The sequence below is a fragment of the Haliotis rufescens genome, unplaced genomic scaffold (genome assembly GCF_023055435.1).
Source record: "Haliotis rufescens isolate VD_foot unplaced genomic scaffold, xgHalRufe1.0.p SCAF_3, whole genome shotgun sequence".
NCBI classification, from domain to species: domain Eukaryota; kingdom Metazoa; phylum Mollusca; class Gastropoda; order Lepetellida; family Haliotidae; genus Haliotis; species Haliotis rufescens.
The window spans coordinates 47969090-47986204 of NW_025964001.1; the positions used below are offsets into that span (position 1 = coordinate 47969090).

The 17115-nt window shown below is 38.9% G+C and overlaps 1 protein-coding gene across 2 annotated transcripts in view; it reads left to right on the forward strand.

Annotated features, from left to right (window-relative positions):
• Positions 1–17115, forward strand: part of LOC124149741 (protein MEMO1-like) — a 120532-nt gene that overhangs the window by 72169 nt on the left and 31248 nt on the right. For both annotated transcript variants that reach the window (XM_046521496.2, XM_046521495.2), the window contains exons 5-7: positions 1221–1332; positions 11845–11987; positions 14736–14812. In XM_046521496.2, the coding sequence (XP_046377452.1) occupies positions 1221–1332; positions 11845–11987; positions 14736–14812 (332 nt within the window). The remainder of the gene's footprint in view (positions 1–1220; positions 1333–11844; positions 11988–14735; positions 14813–17115) is intronic.

The following is a 17115-nucleotide window of genomic DNA, read 5'->3' on the forward strand; positions in this document are numbered from 1 at the left end:
AAAGACAACGTAAATAAACTTGGAGGCAATATTTGTTTTATGCATTTTTAAACACTGATTGGTTACCTATGATCTATGAAGATCTGACAAAGGGAGCATGTTAATTAATTTCTTCAGCCTAAACAAGCAGACAAAAAGAACGTCGAAAGCTCATCAGATGTCATCATTTGGAAATGGTTATAGTTTAATAATAAAAAAAGTATCCCTGCAGTGAAAGCATTTTCGTATTTCAGATTGTGTGGATACTACAATTACCAGTCCCTTGTTGTCATCCACGTTTTCTGGTATAACTCTACACTTGTGTATTAGTCATCATTCACTTGATGCTCAGTAAATGAATTTATTACAGGTATATTTAGTGGTAGAATCACTCAGATTACCTGATAAAGGTTCCCATTTGGCATTTCTTGTGTCTGTGGTAATTAAACAATCTAAATCCAGGTTTGAAGTGAGGTGAAATCAATCAAAGGATCAACAGAAAATACATTGATTGATTAATCACTGTCATCTTGCACAGTGGATATGTCAAATGTAAGTGTTTACAACTTTACATGTCTAGATTTACTAAAGCAAAGGGAATACACTCATATCGTGATGCGAAGTGCTGATGTAAAAACAACATACTTTGATCAAAGGGTTTACCAATAGTATATTGATTGATTGCTCATTGTTATCTAACCCATGGATATTTTTAAGAACTGTGGACATTATGAAAATAGTTGTCATGTGGGCTTTCTCAGCAGACCTTTGATACTTGACACCTATGTGAAACAACTGAAAACTGAAACTGTGATCAGTTGCGAAAAGAACACAGGTTATATCCCGAAATGATATAAATATTTTAAAATATTTGATTGTTACACTGACACGTGACATTGAATAAGTTTCTCTGTACAGCTGCAAATGTATGGGATATTGTTCCTTTATGTGGATATTCACGGATACATTCCTCAAACAAGAAAGATGCCTAAAATTATACATATAAATTTCGTAGGTTGTAATAATGGTATTTGCATTTTGTTTTCATTCATTTGCTGTAGCATTGTACAGATTCTTTCTTGTTCCTCTACATCTTGGTGGGGAAGTTCTTCGATGCATGATAGAAGTCTTTTCCTCTGTAAGCATGTATATATTACAGTCAATTTGTGAAATGTGATTCAAGTATGTCAATTGTTAGTTCATATGCCGATAATATCACTCTGGTATTATTATCTTTTCAGTGTACGAGGAGCTGTATTCATGTGCATCTTTTGAAAGCATGTCACTTGACACCGACCAGGATGAACACAGTTTAGAGATGCAGCTGCCATATATTGCAATGGTCATGGAAAGGTATTGTATATCTTCATATCTAAACACTTGGTGTGGATAACTGTATATCAGTGATGCTGGTTTAATGTCTCTTTGAACAGTATTTCAGTTCTATCACAGTGTCAACTTGAAGTGGGACATACTCTCCACTTCTCCTCGAAGCTTCTGTATCTGTTGTTGCTGTATCTGTCCTAGTTTGTCCTTCCTTGTTCACTTGGTGTGTACAACATAGCCTTAGAAGCTCAGCTTAGGAATTTCAGTTCTGTTATATCACATGACAGCAATAGCAGGGGCTTTATCATGCATGCTGGCAAATGTTGGATTGTCTTGCTTTCCCCTTTGAAAAATGAAATGGTAGTCTCTTTGTAAATGTTGAGCTCGAGTACTTCAGGAATTCTTGAGCTACACTATAGTCTGGAAGTTAATTTAAGGTACCGACGTTTACTACAATATCTGAAAAACTATCGGACCTACTCCATCTGTCTATTTAGCTATCACTATATTTCATCAACAACCAGACCTGTTCGTCACAGGTGGATCCGTGATAGCTAAATAGACAATTTTTTATTCATGCACCGATTGTCTTTAAATGTAATATCCAGTTATGTATGACTGTTTAATAATCTCATACCAACTTTGACTGGAGTAGGTCCGATAGTTTTTCAGATATTGTAGTAAATGTTGGTACCTTAAAATAACTTCCAGACTATATATCTGCACATAAAACAAATTCAATTTTAGGAATGAAGACCTTTTAGGTGATTGGATAGCTTACCTAATTTAGTAAATGTTATAAAATTGTAGTGACATGAGATATTTATATTTCTTGATAATGATCTGGTAATGAATTTGTGTCACATGTCTTAAAATTGAACTTCCTGAGAAGTACTGCTCTGTAAACATTGAAATTTGGGCATTACTCTCCTCTTCCATGAAGTGGGGCAGGGGATATAGGAATGGAGTGTGTCCGTCCATCCGCTCGTCTTTCCATCTGCCTAGGAAGGTCACGATATTATACATATCTCGATACACAATTGAAAACAACAGAAACAGATAACAGTACTCCAGCTTTTATTAAGTTTTAAGACTTCAAGCATGTCAAGATTGGACTTTCATGATTTTGGAACAGTCACATTGTTTTTAGAATAACAAGACTACTGAAGTTGTTGAGCTTCAAGTGGAACTTTCTCTAACTTTCCTTCAAAACACTTCAAATTTCTAAACAGCAGAAAACTTAATACCTTAACAAACACTATAAAATAATCAATGTACTTCAAAGTCTGAATAGTTCAACTTCAGGTTCTTTTTCAGAAAAAATTATGATGTCAGCGTTGTCAGAGGACAGTGATGCCCTCTGGGTACTGACAATGTATCCTGCTGTTGTGTGTTAACCAAGGTGTTGTCATAGGTGGGGTGGATGACCAACACAACAGTACATGCTCTGCCTGCCAAACACAGGGATTGACTTAGGCTGCGATTCCGCGATATTCTTGTATAGTTGTTGTAGATATTGCATCAACATTCAATCAGCGCGATTGAAAATCGCGTAGATCTTTCAATTGTTTTATCTGCATCTCTCATTTTCACCTACAAAAATATAAAATGTTGTATTGCTTGAATAAATATATCTACGGTAGCTGGTGACGGCACCAGTGGAACAGTATTCATGAATGCGCCCATCATGCGTGAATTACCAATTTTGAAATATTTCTAGTGGCCAAACAGGAAGTTGGATTTAGATTTTTTTAAATATGCTACGAAATGTTTGCATCCAAATTTTTCCATAAAAATTGAAAACTGTGACTTAATCATTCAAATATAAGTCTTCAGCATCGTGAATGTCAACAATTTTCAATTTCCAGTTACTCGTAAATATTTTCTGTCTGCTGCACAATGGCAAACACGCCGCCTTCTGTGTGAAATAAATGACTTAATTGTTGCTAATTAAACAAGAGGCTAAACCTGTAGCAATAGTCATTGTATAATGAACTGTCACTTCTAATTAATTGAAAACTCCATATTGATAAGATTTCATTTGATACAGTCAGAGACCCGGCCTCTGATATGGTACACACTTCAGACGGACATAAGACAGTGAAATTGACAAAAGCACTGGAATGTGTAAATAATATATTTTTTGGCAACAAACTGTAATACCATTTACAACAGCCCCTATTTCATGTCATCACTCTAAATATATTGAATTACAATCTAAACACACATTGTCAAAATTTGATAACTGCAGATTGTTGTCCCCTGAATGCCAACGAAATGATGGTGGTAAACATGCCTCCTAAACGATCTATAATTGTCCCCTCAAATAATTCCCCATCAAGTCGACAATGAACAGAAATACATAAATATTAGTGTAATTTCTCCTTAAGTAGACAATGAACATAAATATAAGTCGAATGTAATTTTTTGTTAATACTAATGCTTATATTTTTAAATACATGTATTCGCAATGGAATCATTAATGTTTGAAAATATCTTATCCAATGATACATCTATATGATCTGGTAATATTACTTGTAACATTATTTGAGTCACAAGTTCCAAAAATCAAATAGTTTCCCCACTGTGTGAAGTTGAAATATCTCTGAAAATTAGCAAAATCTCATCACACACCCAAAAATCTCTTTGCTTTTGGACCAGGGGAGATTTTATCTCATAGGTAAAATTTTCCAGGATAATTCCCGCTAACAGGATCTATGATGTATGTTTCAGTGTTTAAAAAAATATTAGAATAGTAGTTTATGATTCAAAGTGTAAAAAAAGATTTATGAAGTGTTATGTGCTTTAAAAAACCCACATCATATCCCTTCAGCCATTTCAGGTCAACAAACAGGTATGACAAACCTGGTCAATAAAAATATGAAATCTGATATAAAACATCACAAGACATGATGATTTACCATTAAAATTGTATTTCCTGCTCTCCAAGGCAGTTTTTTTATATGCTGAGTTTAAGATACCGTGTGTATTTTCTTGTAAACTAAGCCGGAAATAGGAATCAGCTGTACACATGTTTTCTCCAATCTAATGGTGATTCAGGTAAAAATGATCCAATGATACTACTTCAAAGAATTTTGATGCAATGGTCAGAAGAAATTGTCTCTGAAATTATTGTTTTGTTTGGAATAATATATAGAGGTTATCACGCGAGTGTGTTTGGGGATGGTAAATATCCTGCATTAGGAATAAACATTGTATTTAGCGAGCCTTGGCGAGTGTGTTTGGGGATGGTAAATATCCTGCATTAGGAATAAACATTGTATTTTGCGAGCCTTGGCGAGTGTGTTTGGGGATGGTAAATATCCTGCATTAGGAATAAACATTGCATTTAGCGAGCCTTGGCGAGCTAAATACATAGTGTTTATTCCTAATACAGGATATTTACCATCCCCAAACACACAAGCGTGATAACCTCTTTATCATATAATGTCATTCTTTAATTCTGTGCTTCAAAATCGCTTTCCCTCTCTCATAAACATCACTGAAACATTGCGAGTTTTCCTTGAATGCGCGCATTAATATTTATTACGTCACAGGGTAAGTGATGTGTCAGTCGGACAGTGACAGTAGCCAATGTAGTTCCAACTGAAATCTGTTTCTTATAGTGGCGAAGCAACATATACACAAAACAGCAATTGTTTTTAATTGCCTTTCGCGGCAATCCATCGGTCTGTCCGGTAGAGTAACTGCCCTTTGTCTAAGGGAAGCTACTCTAAACCTAGTCTACGAGACGTCACGGCCACAGTCAGACGTTGTTGACAGTCGGTCTGTCATGTCATAACGTTAAGAAGTGTAGTCAGATGTACACACAGCGACAAAACGAAACAAGGTAACAATTCAAACATATTTCGGCCAAATCCAACTATTCTAATTTGTGGAGAAGGTTTCAAGCCGCAGAGGTCTACAAGCACAGATATGGCTACTGATCCCGCTTGGCTAGGCCTCGTGCCCTCGCAAAATTGTTTCTCCAAAGTTGCCAAAACTTATAAAATGCCTTCGCCACGTCACAGTTAGACACTGATTTACAGTATATTAGACTGTTCTTTTGATAATGATAGCAATTATCTCTGTAGTTTATCCAGATTCCCGATGGTTAATTCTAACTCGATCGCCGAATGACGGGGGACGCCATGTTTGTTTATAAACAGTGAAAGTAGTCCCTACTTGACCTTTGATATTTGCATCTCTATCCGCATATGACCCCAATGGATATCGTTTTTATCCGTTGGCTTTATCCTGCCGAGAAACCTACCCATTATATGATAAATTCCAATATCGTGTTATTTAAGTTGCAGCTTTTACTATATATATATTTAAAAATGTAAGAACTATAAGGCTAAAGAAATAATATATATACTCACACGCAAAAGAAACGCAAGTCGAGTATGCAGTATACATGTTATTTATTTTCAACAGTAAAGACAAGAAATACTAATAGGGCAAGATTGACAAAAATTTGACTGAAGACAGTTTAATGGATTAAAAGGCAGATGACATAATTGTTTTTTTCAAATGTTAAGGGCTTACACAGTTTCGGGTCAATACCCAAAATGTCAGTCAATACCTGGTGTGACCACCATTAGCATTGATCACTGCCCCACATCTCCTGTACATTGTGTGGATCAAACGATTTGTGAAGGCCCTAGGGATCCTCCTGCACACATCCAGAGCAGCTGTGCGTAGTTCATCGGCAGTTGTAGGGACTGGGCACACATTGTGCAGACGCCTTTGAATCTCATCCCACAAGTGTTCGATGGGGTTCAGATCAGGGCCACAGTAGAACACAGATGTTGTCGTGCTTGTCAATGCCGTGGTTGGAGAACAGGACGATGTGCTGGTCGGTGACATCTGAGTTTGTTGGAACGGAGACGTCGGATCACAGTGTCCCGGCTAATGTGTCGATTATGTGCTCCCATGGTCTGTCGAGCACTTTCACTTGCAGTTAGGAATGGATGTCGCTGGTGTTGACGGGTAATCTGCCGATCTTGTCGAGGTGTGGTGACCCTAGGATGACCGCTCTGAGAAAGGTCATCTGTGGTCTGTGTAGCATTGTATCGATGCAGGTGACGGTAAATTGTGGTTATGTTAACGTTGAAATGACTGGCAACATCTTGGACAGACTCTCCAGCTTCTAAACGTCCGATAACCTGGTTTCTCTGAATTTGAGTTAGGCGTGGCATTGTTGACCAAGGAGTGGTAGGTCCAAGAATCAGCCACAGTTTTATACCCACTACAGTTTGTGACAGTTGGTGCATTTTCGATTTCGCGAGAAATGGGTGCATGATACCCACATATTCATTGAAATGGTGCGTTTTGGCGATTCGTTTTTTATGTTGCGTTTTTACTTGGGGCTTCCAAAATGCAACCAAAAATATTGATAACACCATCAGGCTTCACTACATGCTATAACTTGTATTAATTAATGGTTCCGTGTTTGTTACCTATTTGCTTAAAACCACTTGCGTTTCTTTTGCGGGTGAGCATATATGTATATATATATAAATCCTTAAATAAGTCCAATCCTTAAGTCCAACGGTAGTCAAATACTGTATTCCAGTATTTTACTTATCAAGGATTACATTTATGTAGGCAGACCCTTTCCCAGGTTGAACATACTAGTATGAACAACAACAACAACTAAAAAAGAAAAAAGACACCGCCCACCCACACTATATTTAAAAAAAACATTGCCTCAGAACCAATTCTTTTAATTTTTTAAGCCTTAGCATATCACTTTCGTGCAGCTAATTCATATTGTAGGATTCTTTTATGTTGGGAACAATTTGACCAGTCACCGTAGGAACTTCCCAGGCCACATTTATTTGGATTGCGAAAACGTTATGTTGACATATGATAGTCAAATTGCCTCAAATATGAATTTTAATGAGTCAAAGTATGCCATTTATGATATATGTATCCATTCTCTGGCAACTTAAGTTCATTTCAAGGCATCAATAGTGGTAATCTGACCATGGTTGCTGTAAATAACAGCAAGTTGTGTGATCCACTGAACACTTCACACACGATTTCGCCGAAATTAATCTAAATAATATTGAATGAAATTTTGAATCAAATTAATAAAATACATTACAAACATAAAGTCCAGATATAGAATGATCACATTTTTATAACCAGATGGTATAATAATGGGATGAAATTACATACTTCAGTTCCGATTTGTTGACTGGTATTTGCAGTGTTACTCGATCAACTGATAATGTGTTTTTGAGAGGGGGAAAAACATTGTGTCAGTGTTTTGTTTGTTTGTTGTTTAACGCCGCACTCAGCAGTATTCCAGCTATATGACGGCGGTCTGTAAATAATTGAGTCTGGTCTTGACAATCCAGTGATTGACATCATGAGCATCGACCCACGCAACTGAGATACGATGACATGCATCAACCAAGTCAGTGAGCCTGACCAAGGGTATCCCTAAATAGATCCACATGTATCGTGGGTCAAGTATCGCGATGCATTGGATAATCGGTGTATCGCTTCACCCTTCATAGCTTCTCAAGAGGAATTATTTATGTTAGAGAATTGAAATTTTGCACACTAATATTACTGGTCATGATCTTAAATGAGATTGAAAATTGGTGTCGTAAACTCATATTTTTAAAACTTATTCTATCTCACTTTATGCATCTCATCCTTTTTCTTCCGTTCCTTGTGTGGAAACGTCACAAAACAAAAGTTTCCAGCTTCTTATTTTCATTTGCCAAAACACCCCTTGCATCACCATGGCGACCACCCTGTCAATCAGGTCTTGCACCCAGATCTAGTGCACCTGACACTCTCTGCCTCATCATTCTCTTTCTCTTTGCCTCCATGTGGACACATGCTATATTTTAGCTTTTATTTTCTCAAAATTTGATGAGAGTTTAGCGTAATCCTTGCAACATGATGGGCAAGGATCAGCAGAAGCATCCGGCCTGCAAGAAGTGTTGCCTCATATTTTCACCATTGGATCCACATAAAATATGCTGTGAGTGTCGGGGGGTTTGCAAACCGAGTTTCTGTTGAGAAGAACGTTCTCACCTTTCTGACAAGGCATTTACAGGATATATACGTAAATGCCTTAAAAGGAACATTAACATACGACTAAGGCTAACCATAAAATCAGTGGTCAAGCAACCACCGTCAGCCACAATCACATCCCTATCTGTTGAGGACAGACAGCTTTTTGCCCGGTCGACTATCACTAGCGATCCACTGACACTTACAAATTCCCAGTCTACAAATACGTCGGACACACGTATGCTTGTGGCAATCAATGTGGACCAGTCTACCGATTTATGTCCAACAACAGAAATCTTATCAACTAGATGTCACTCATCGACATCGTTGATATCGGCCCTACCCTGAAGATCAATGTCGAACTTCCTCTCATTAATGTTCCACGTCCCCAACTGATGCGCATGCAGGCCAGCAATCGCTAGACAAATCGCTCTCCCCAGTTGTGATGCCTCCCTCTCAACTTCCTGTGATGGACCTTCTACTAGTATGGCTCCTCCAGCGACTAACCCCTTACCAACTTCATGGGATCATAGAGATCAGACCGTGTTCTCGGCTTCAAGGATTAGATCTCTCTGACAGTCCTTATCGGCGGCCTTACAGCACACCAAACGCTCAACTGTACCACCCAGGCACGCTACAACCATGACTACATCGCTTCAGATAGGCTGGACAACATGCCTACGCTATCCCTACTATATGATTGCAATCTGTACCAAATCAGGTTAGACTTGGCAATCCAGTGATTGACATCATGAGCATCAATCTACGTCTTGGGGTACGATGACCTGCTCCAACCATATCAGCATGCTGGACCGCCTGATCCCTTTGGTCTCCTCTTACAAACATAGTCACCTCTTATGACAAGCTGAAGATGCTGAAGACCTATTTTACGAGGATTTTCAAGGATCCGGTCCATGCGCCCGCCAGCCATGGATTGATCTTCTTATGGTGCTCACCAAAGAGAAATCACCATTACAGTTTACGATGATTGAGACAAAACAGCCACTCTGCGTGTTTCCCATCCTTTCAATACACCATTCAGTCAGGAAGATTCATCGGGAGAGTTTGTCAACCTTTCATCAGTACGATTGGCAGGTCTTCGACATATGAGCATGTGTTCTAGCATTATATGGGGCTGCTGCACCTGTTTCATCCCATATTCTACAAGGAACTGACTGCCTGTACACTGTTATTCTTCAGAACTTCGGCAAAACTGCAGTGTTTCCTGTTCCTGCACAAGGGTGATTCACATATATCGTGTCAAAATATCTTGTTAGAAAACAAGACCGGGATGCGGGTCCGAGACTGACCTCAAGCAAGCTGTGCTTTGCATTTACTGTAGTATTTTGATGAAAGTGAAGTCTTAAACATCTTCTTACCTCTTTTGTCATTGCCTCGATATAAGCATGGGCAGCACTGTTTCACAGCTTCAGGGGATGGAATCCATCGCGTCTTTGCCAGTACTACACATCGACATACCGCCGATCAACCAGGTAGGACAAATCATCCCTCACTTATTTAAAATGGAGTTGGTGAATATAGACGTTGATTCGACATAAGCTCCCAATGTTATCTACATCGCTTCAAGGCACAGTCTCTGGTACTGCCGCACTTCCACATGGTCCTGATTACCCGGCTTCGTGTGATCAATCGACCGGAGAATCATGTAGTCAACTTGATTTTCAAGACACAGCTCTGACTTCAAATTCTCAGTCAGCTACTTCGGACAAGCACATGGTTTTAGCAGTTCCACCGGTTTTATCCACCATGGCTACTATCAACTCTTCCCATACAATTTTGACATCACATACTGGTAATGGGAGAGGTAGAGAATGTTCCCGACCAATGCCAGATGATTGACAGGAAAAGACTCAAAGGTTCACGGATCGACATCCAAGGATTGACCACTAGGAATGGGGTCGACATTCATGGGACCAATCTTCCAATGGTCATCATCTCGGTTGGCTAGTCAACACAGAAAAGTTGGAGACCACATCCTCTGGTAAACTGCAGTGTCCTCTTTTCGACACTGATCTTGGGAAGATGTCTGTTCCTCCGGACAGGTGGAAGAAGATACCATGGCTCGTGCCGGTAGCACTTTACGTTTCCGACAATGGCAGCAGTTACTTGGTCTTTTGACTTTGGCACAAACTCTTTCCCAGAGAGGTCGACTACAACTACAGCCAATTCAGCGTTTTCTGAGACCTTATCTTCTGATTGATCATTGTCGGGTGCAATAGAATCGACCCTCCAAATCAACAATCAAATCTCGAATTCAAGGCGGTCATTCTAGCCCTTTCGGTTGATGGATGCTTTGGGCATCAGCTCATTCCAGGATGCAGCAACGTCCTAGCAGACTCCCTCTCCTACTACTTTACTCCACAGCAAGTTGCAGAATTTCTTCGCTCCTGAAAAAAGGTTCAACATAATTTATATATTTAGCAGCTTCAAATTCGGTCATCGCTACCACAACGAGTGTGAAGATCCATCCCCAATCCATCTCCGTGTCACAGGTACACAGCCTGTCAGCTCAAGAAAGAGAATGGTGAGGCAGAGTGTGTCAGGTGATTAGCACACATACCGCAAGCTGCATGAGATCTGGATGCAAGATCTGATTGACAGGGTGGTCGCAGAGATGATGCATGGGATGTTTGTGCAAATGAAGCTTAGAAGCTGGAAACTTTGTTTTGTGATGTTTCCACACAAGGATCGGAAGTAGAAGGATGAGATGCATAGAGTGAGATAAGATTAGTATTTATAAATATACAATTTACTGTGAAATGGGCATGATGGGTACAAGTTTACTCAGAAACTTCTGAAATTACATGAGTGAAAGTTTGCATGCTTACATATGAGATACTTGTCAAGACGGAGTTCGAAAATTGGTCCCCTAAATTATTTGTTTACAATTGTTGTCCTTGTCTCATGCGTTTAACTTAGTGCATAGTGTCTGCAGTGGGGACAAGTTTTCTCAGAACTACTGACTTTACATGAATGAAACTTTGCAAGGTGAGCTAAGAGATACCTGTCAAGACTGTGCAAAAATTGGTCCCATAAATTATTTTGTTTACAGAGTTACTTCCCTTGCGACATGTTTTTAGATTTTGAGCATACACACTTACAGCCCTTGGCCAATGTTATTTTACAAAGTGCAAAGTGTCTGTGATCTAACCCACCCAGGCTTCCACAAAAATGAAAGTCTGACAACTGGTAGTCTAGATCATGTACATTGTGTACCCCTCTGACAAATGTAAATCCTTTTTTTTTAAGTTTATGTTCACTACTTTATGAACAAACAAAACTGTAATGTGCCCCATGGCGAGGTATAATAATAAGACTGTTTTCTTGTTAACTGATAATATGCCTGTTGATAGTCTTACTTGGAGGTTTTTTGTCATTATCTTGATATGTAAACCAGATACATATGTAGTCTGTTTAGAACTAAAAGGAAATGCTCAAATTTTGTATTTTTAAAGATATCTAACTATATTTCCTTTTCAGTCGCCGTGGAGAATTTAGTGTTGTACCTGTCCTTGTTGGTTCCCTCAGTCCAGAAAAAGAGCAATATTATGGAAATGTGTTTAGCCGATACCTTACAGATCCTGACAATCTCTTCATCATATCATCTGATTTCTGCCATTGGGGTATGTAAAACAATATTATTTGCTGATTTTACGTGTTCAGCAAAGAGATAATCTGCTCGCAGACAAACAATATCCCAATAAGTCATGCACGAGCAAAAGTTTTTTCTTCTTAATACTGCACGCCAGCTGTGATTGCCGATGACTTAAGCTGTATCATGGGCAGTTATCTGGTCTTCCATGTTACATTGATGCTTTGGCTTGGCATGACCTAAGGAAGACCATTCTGTTGTAGCTCACTTTGAGAAAGTTAACGTGAGCATTTGTCCATTATTCGACAGTCCATTGACAATGAACGAAAACTTCTCCTACCAGAAACCTATTAAACATGTCAATATATTTTTCACAGAGCATGTCTCCGGCCACAACAGAGGAAACGTTTCAAAAACGCTGCTGCAGCACTTACTGCAGAGCGATTAATCATATGATCTGTTGGTTGTTTGATTGCATTTTGGAAAAATAATTGTCGATTACAAAATAAATTACAGATCAATAATCGGAAATAATTTATTTCTTGCTGATATGAAACTTACTTATGTTGTTTAAAACGAAATACATGTTGCGTCCGGGCCGGCTGATTGCGCGACTCCCACATTACAAACTTAATCTCCCGCAAATTAAAACAAAGACTAGATATATCACTTTGTTTTGCTTAGCAAAAGTTGAATTGAAGTACTGGTAATCAGTATAATCAATTCCCAGGTTAATCTTGAAGATTTTAGTCGTACTAACAGTGTAGATAGCTGAATCAAGGTTACAATCATACAGACAAAAGTTCTGAATGATAGTGATAGGTGTGGTGCTATTTACCCAAGAGGGATAGAGACAATTGTTTGCTTGAAGTTTGTCGTCTGCTGTCTGTTCTGTGAATCATTTTTAGCAAAGTGGCTTTGCCTGAAAAACAAAGCAACCTTTTTAGGTGTAACAGTAAACAGAAAAACTCAGCAAGCGATGCTGTAAACACTAATGGGTAAATGAAAACAAACTTTCTGTCATGCCACCCGACCTGATTCCTGACCATGTTAACAATAATGACTCGCATGGCACTAGCTAGGGTCAACCAACCTACTGAGGGAAAAAGTTTTACATATGACATGAAGTTTCAGATGTCATGGTTGAAGCTAAATTATCATGGAAACATGCATAGTGATTTTGCATTAAATCTGTGAAGGATAAACTGTTCACAAGCATGATGGGATGTTCCACCTTCCATACTTCAACACTTGTTCATCACCTCAGACTTCGTGACCATCGTGAAGCAGTTGTAGATTGATCTTTACAGAATAATTTTACAACTGCAGCATCCAATGCTTTTCACAGATAAAAGAAAGAACAACTCTGATATGTGCAATGAGGACTGCATGTTATATTGCATTCAGCAATTTTTCACTAAATCATTACCCATGTATGCAGTCAATGGAAGAACAAACAAATGGTCTGGATTTAAAAGTTACATGTTGGGGACAATGCCACTTACTCTTGCCATGAAGTGATGTGCTACATATGATGAATGTCTTGTTGTTTTCTCTGAAGTTATTAGACAGAAAATTGACAAGAAACTTGTAAATATGTATCCGTGATGACAGATGAAAGTACAGATAAAATCTGTGTAAAAGAAGTTGGTTGTGTATGTAAAAGTTGTTGGTGAAGAGTTGAATGTAGGAAGAGTTTTCTCAGGAACCATAAAGCTTTCAGATGGAGGTGTTACGGCGGAAATGCTAATAAATGCTGTAAGAGAAATTAGGGGTGTTGACTGGAGCAAAGTACAAGGATTTGGGTCTGACAGGGCTTCCATAATGACAGGTGTTAGTCAGGTGTGGCAACATCAGTCAAATAAGTGAGCCCCCCCACTTCATTTCAGTTCATTGTATGGCACACAGATTGAACTTTTGCTCATCGAAAGCAGCTGATAGTGTACCTTACCTGATTTCTATTATTATTTTTCAAAGCCACAATGTGTGAAGCCAATAATTACTGTGAATACCTTACTTTTGTTACAGCATCAGCCATAACTTTCAGTTTGGGCTGTCATCACACAAAAACGGCTTTAGATTTTTAACAGACATCCTCTTCACTGTCACACATATTTAACAGTTGTGAGGGAAATCCTATCCTCCGTTAGATGCAACTATGCATGCATAAGTGGGAAAATGTCACTTCTTTTCTGTGTGTCCAGACTCCAGATGTACATAATGTAAACAGTCAAAACAAATATATCACATCTCGCCACATTTGGTTTGGTTATTTCACACTGTAACTCCTTCAGATTGTCTTACGGACGAGAAGACAAGTTGAGAGCAGAATTTACTGATTAGGGACTATATGAAGCAAGATTTTTCTTGTAAGAGGTCAGTTTTGAAACATATTGTGGGAGATGGACTCTCCTTCTCCAGCACCATCTGGTGTGTGTATGGGGTGCCCATTGATCAACTGATTGAGATCCCCACCCTAGATGCCTAGGAAGGCATCTGTCTGAGGAAGAGTTTAACAAACTTTCCAAGATACAGTAGGCATGAATTCCCCAAACTGAAGATAAAGACTGGGCATGCATGGTGGTATGTACAGAGTTCGGAAAATGACAGTTTAGCGTCTGCTTCTGTTTTTGCAAGTACTCACGCATCTGTTCTAGTTTAAAAAGAAGGTAATATTATAATAGATCAAGTGAATACTAGTATACATTTTTCCAATTCATTTCAACCCCCATGAGTTTATATAAGTCTGCTAATTATTTTTGTACATGTTTACTTGCAGGAAGAAGATTTCATTATACTTACTTTGACAAAAGCTGTGGAGAAATTTGTCAATCAATAGCTGCTCTGGACAGAATGGTAAGTTCAGTGTTATGAGTTAGTGATCCTCTGCCAGTGTTTATGAAAGCATAATTGTTTGTTCCCATGCACAAATGACAAGAGTTCACACTGGTCTCAATACACCTGAACCAAGGATTCATGTGAGGCATCATGTTGTCTGTCATCATATTGCTTGCACTTAGTGTGTAATAGCCTAGAAATGAAAGAAAATCCATGATCCATGTACGCTGTTACCATCTTTTTACTATCAAATGGACATTAGCAATAAAACAGGCATCTATATTCATGTCTGATGGCAACTCAGATACACTCACCCAAGATCAACCCAAGAACCCAGCTACAGCCTTCTGCTTTTGAAGAATTAAGGATACAATTCAGTCACCTAAAATCAATCTACAGGATTGTGGAACGAATGGATTGGATTTGATGGCCAACGTTCAAGAGTTGGATGGGGATATTCATACTCTCACCCTGAGGCGATCGTCACAGACGTTCATCATAGACGATCAGGAATTAACTCATATGGACCTTATACTTTACATACTCTGCCATACCTCTCTGCAATTTTGTCTTCAACAGAAACCGTAGCCATGACAGTTACTCACGCTAGTACTTCAGAAGAGGTGAACATGAGAGGAGCAGTAGCCCACATGCACGACCAATTTCAAGTTGTGATGGACTTCATTCTCTCATAATCTTGGCTTATGACTTTGTTGTATAGAAGAGTAATTCTATAGTCCTGTACTTGGGAGGACCAGTTCAAGATACAGCAGCACCAACAAGTGTGGTCTTCTTCTACATCTTTGCTATAGCATGTGAAGTCACCAAAGACACACAGCTTCAGATTTCTGGTTGTCAAGATCACAATGACATTTTGATTTGGTTTGACTGTATGTATGGGTTGTGTGTTGGAGAAAGGTGTGACAAGTGTGGTTGCACTGTAAGTGATTATGAGAGTAAATCTATGTAAACTGGTTGCAGTGAGTGGATAGGCTTGCAATGCTTTGCTTGATTTGTACATGTAACCATCTTGCAATCTGGGAAATCTTTGTCTAAATTCTGGGCGGTCACATTGACCAGGTTGGACTGTGTGTCTTGATTAGACCCTTGGGTTTGTGTGGTGTCCCCAGCTTTAGTGACGTGAGTGTTAAACTTTTATTAATTGTATTGAATAATTTGTGAATATATGCAGCATGGCATTTGAGAATCTGTCTCAGGCTATACCTCACTAAGACATATGAGCCTCGCTTTGGCACCAATGTGGTACGTCCTGTCAAATGCTAAACATCACTTTATTAGTGTAAACTACCACATGTTGTTTCATGTCACTAAAACTTGACCTCTGGGCTAGCTAGGTCTACCTGCCATGCAGTTGACACGGTTATTTGAGCAAAGTTAGGCTCATTTGTATGTAAATGACCTCGTCATTGCAGTTGGTTTAAGCTAGGTATTATACTCTCTAAATGTTGGCAAACTTTGTTATTTGAGTAAAACAGTGTCAGCTTACCGGATGAAAGTTACTCCATTATGTACGTAAACACATTCTAGTTTGGCACATATGGGTACTTGAATGGTATCAGACACTGTAAGTAATGTGTCTTTGGTTGTGTTGTGTCCAGGAACCAGGAGCAGCACGGGACAAGTAACAGGACGTGAGGATGTAGCTCCCGGTCAAGGCGCAGGGGGATGGTTACCATCTGAGAGGGAGAGCTGACATAGTGTCAAGTGAGACAGATGTGTCATATAGAGGTTTATTACCCACGTGGTGAAGATACTAAATCTTTACGACACATGTGTGCCTTACAAGGTTGACCTCTGTCACACTGGGACTACTTGTTTCATTCATAAAAAATCGCGAGAGATCATCATTTTTTTCGACAAGGCAGAACTGAAGCAATCTCAGAGAGAGAGATATTCACAAACACTTTTTTAAACCAAACAAGACAGTCACACGCATCAAATTTGGTTTTAATTCTATATAAGTTATGCATAGAGCTTCTACAGAAATTATATAATCGAGCTATATCCATTTACAATGTACGACTACCTATCAATAGATCTAGGGTCACCATGAGCATGACGCACCCAACCACTTTCGTAACTTTCAGTTTGATTAAAGTACCGGTAAAAGGATAAGGGTGGTGAAATGAAGTCAGTTTAAACTATCTGGACAGATATCTAGACTTACTTGTGATGGTCCGGTTGTGCAATCAGCGTATTTTGTGGCACTGTTTCGGGAGTTGTTTGTTGACGACTACACGACCAGATCACTCAAACTGAACATTTCCGATACCAATTATTCGAAAACTCAATGTGGCCCA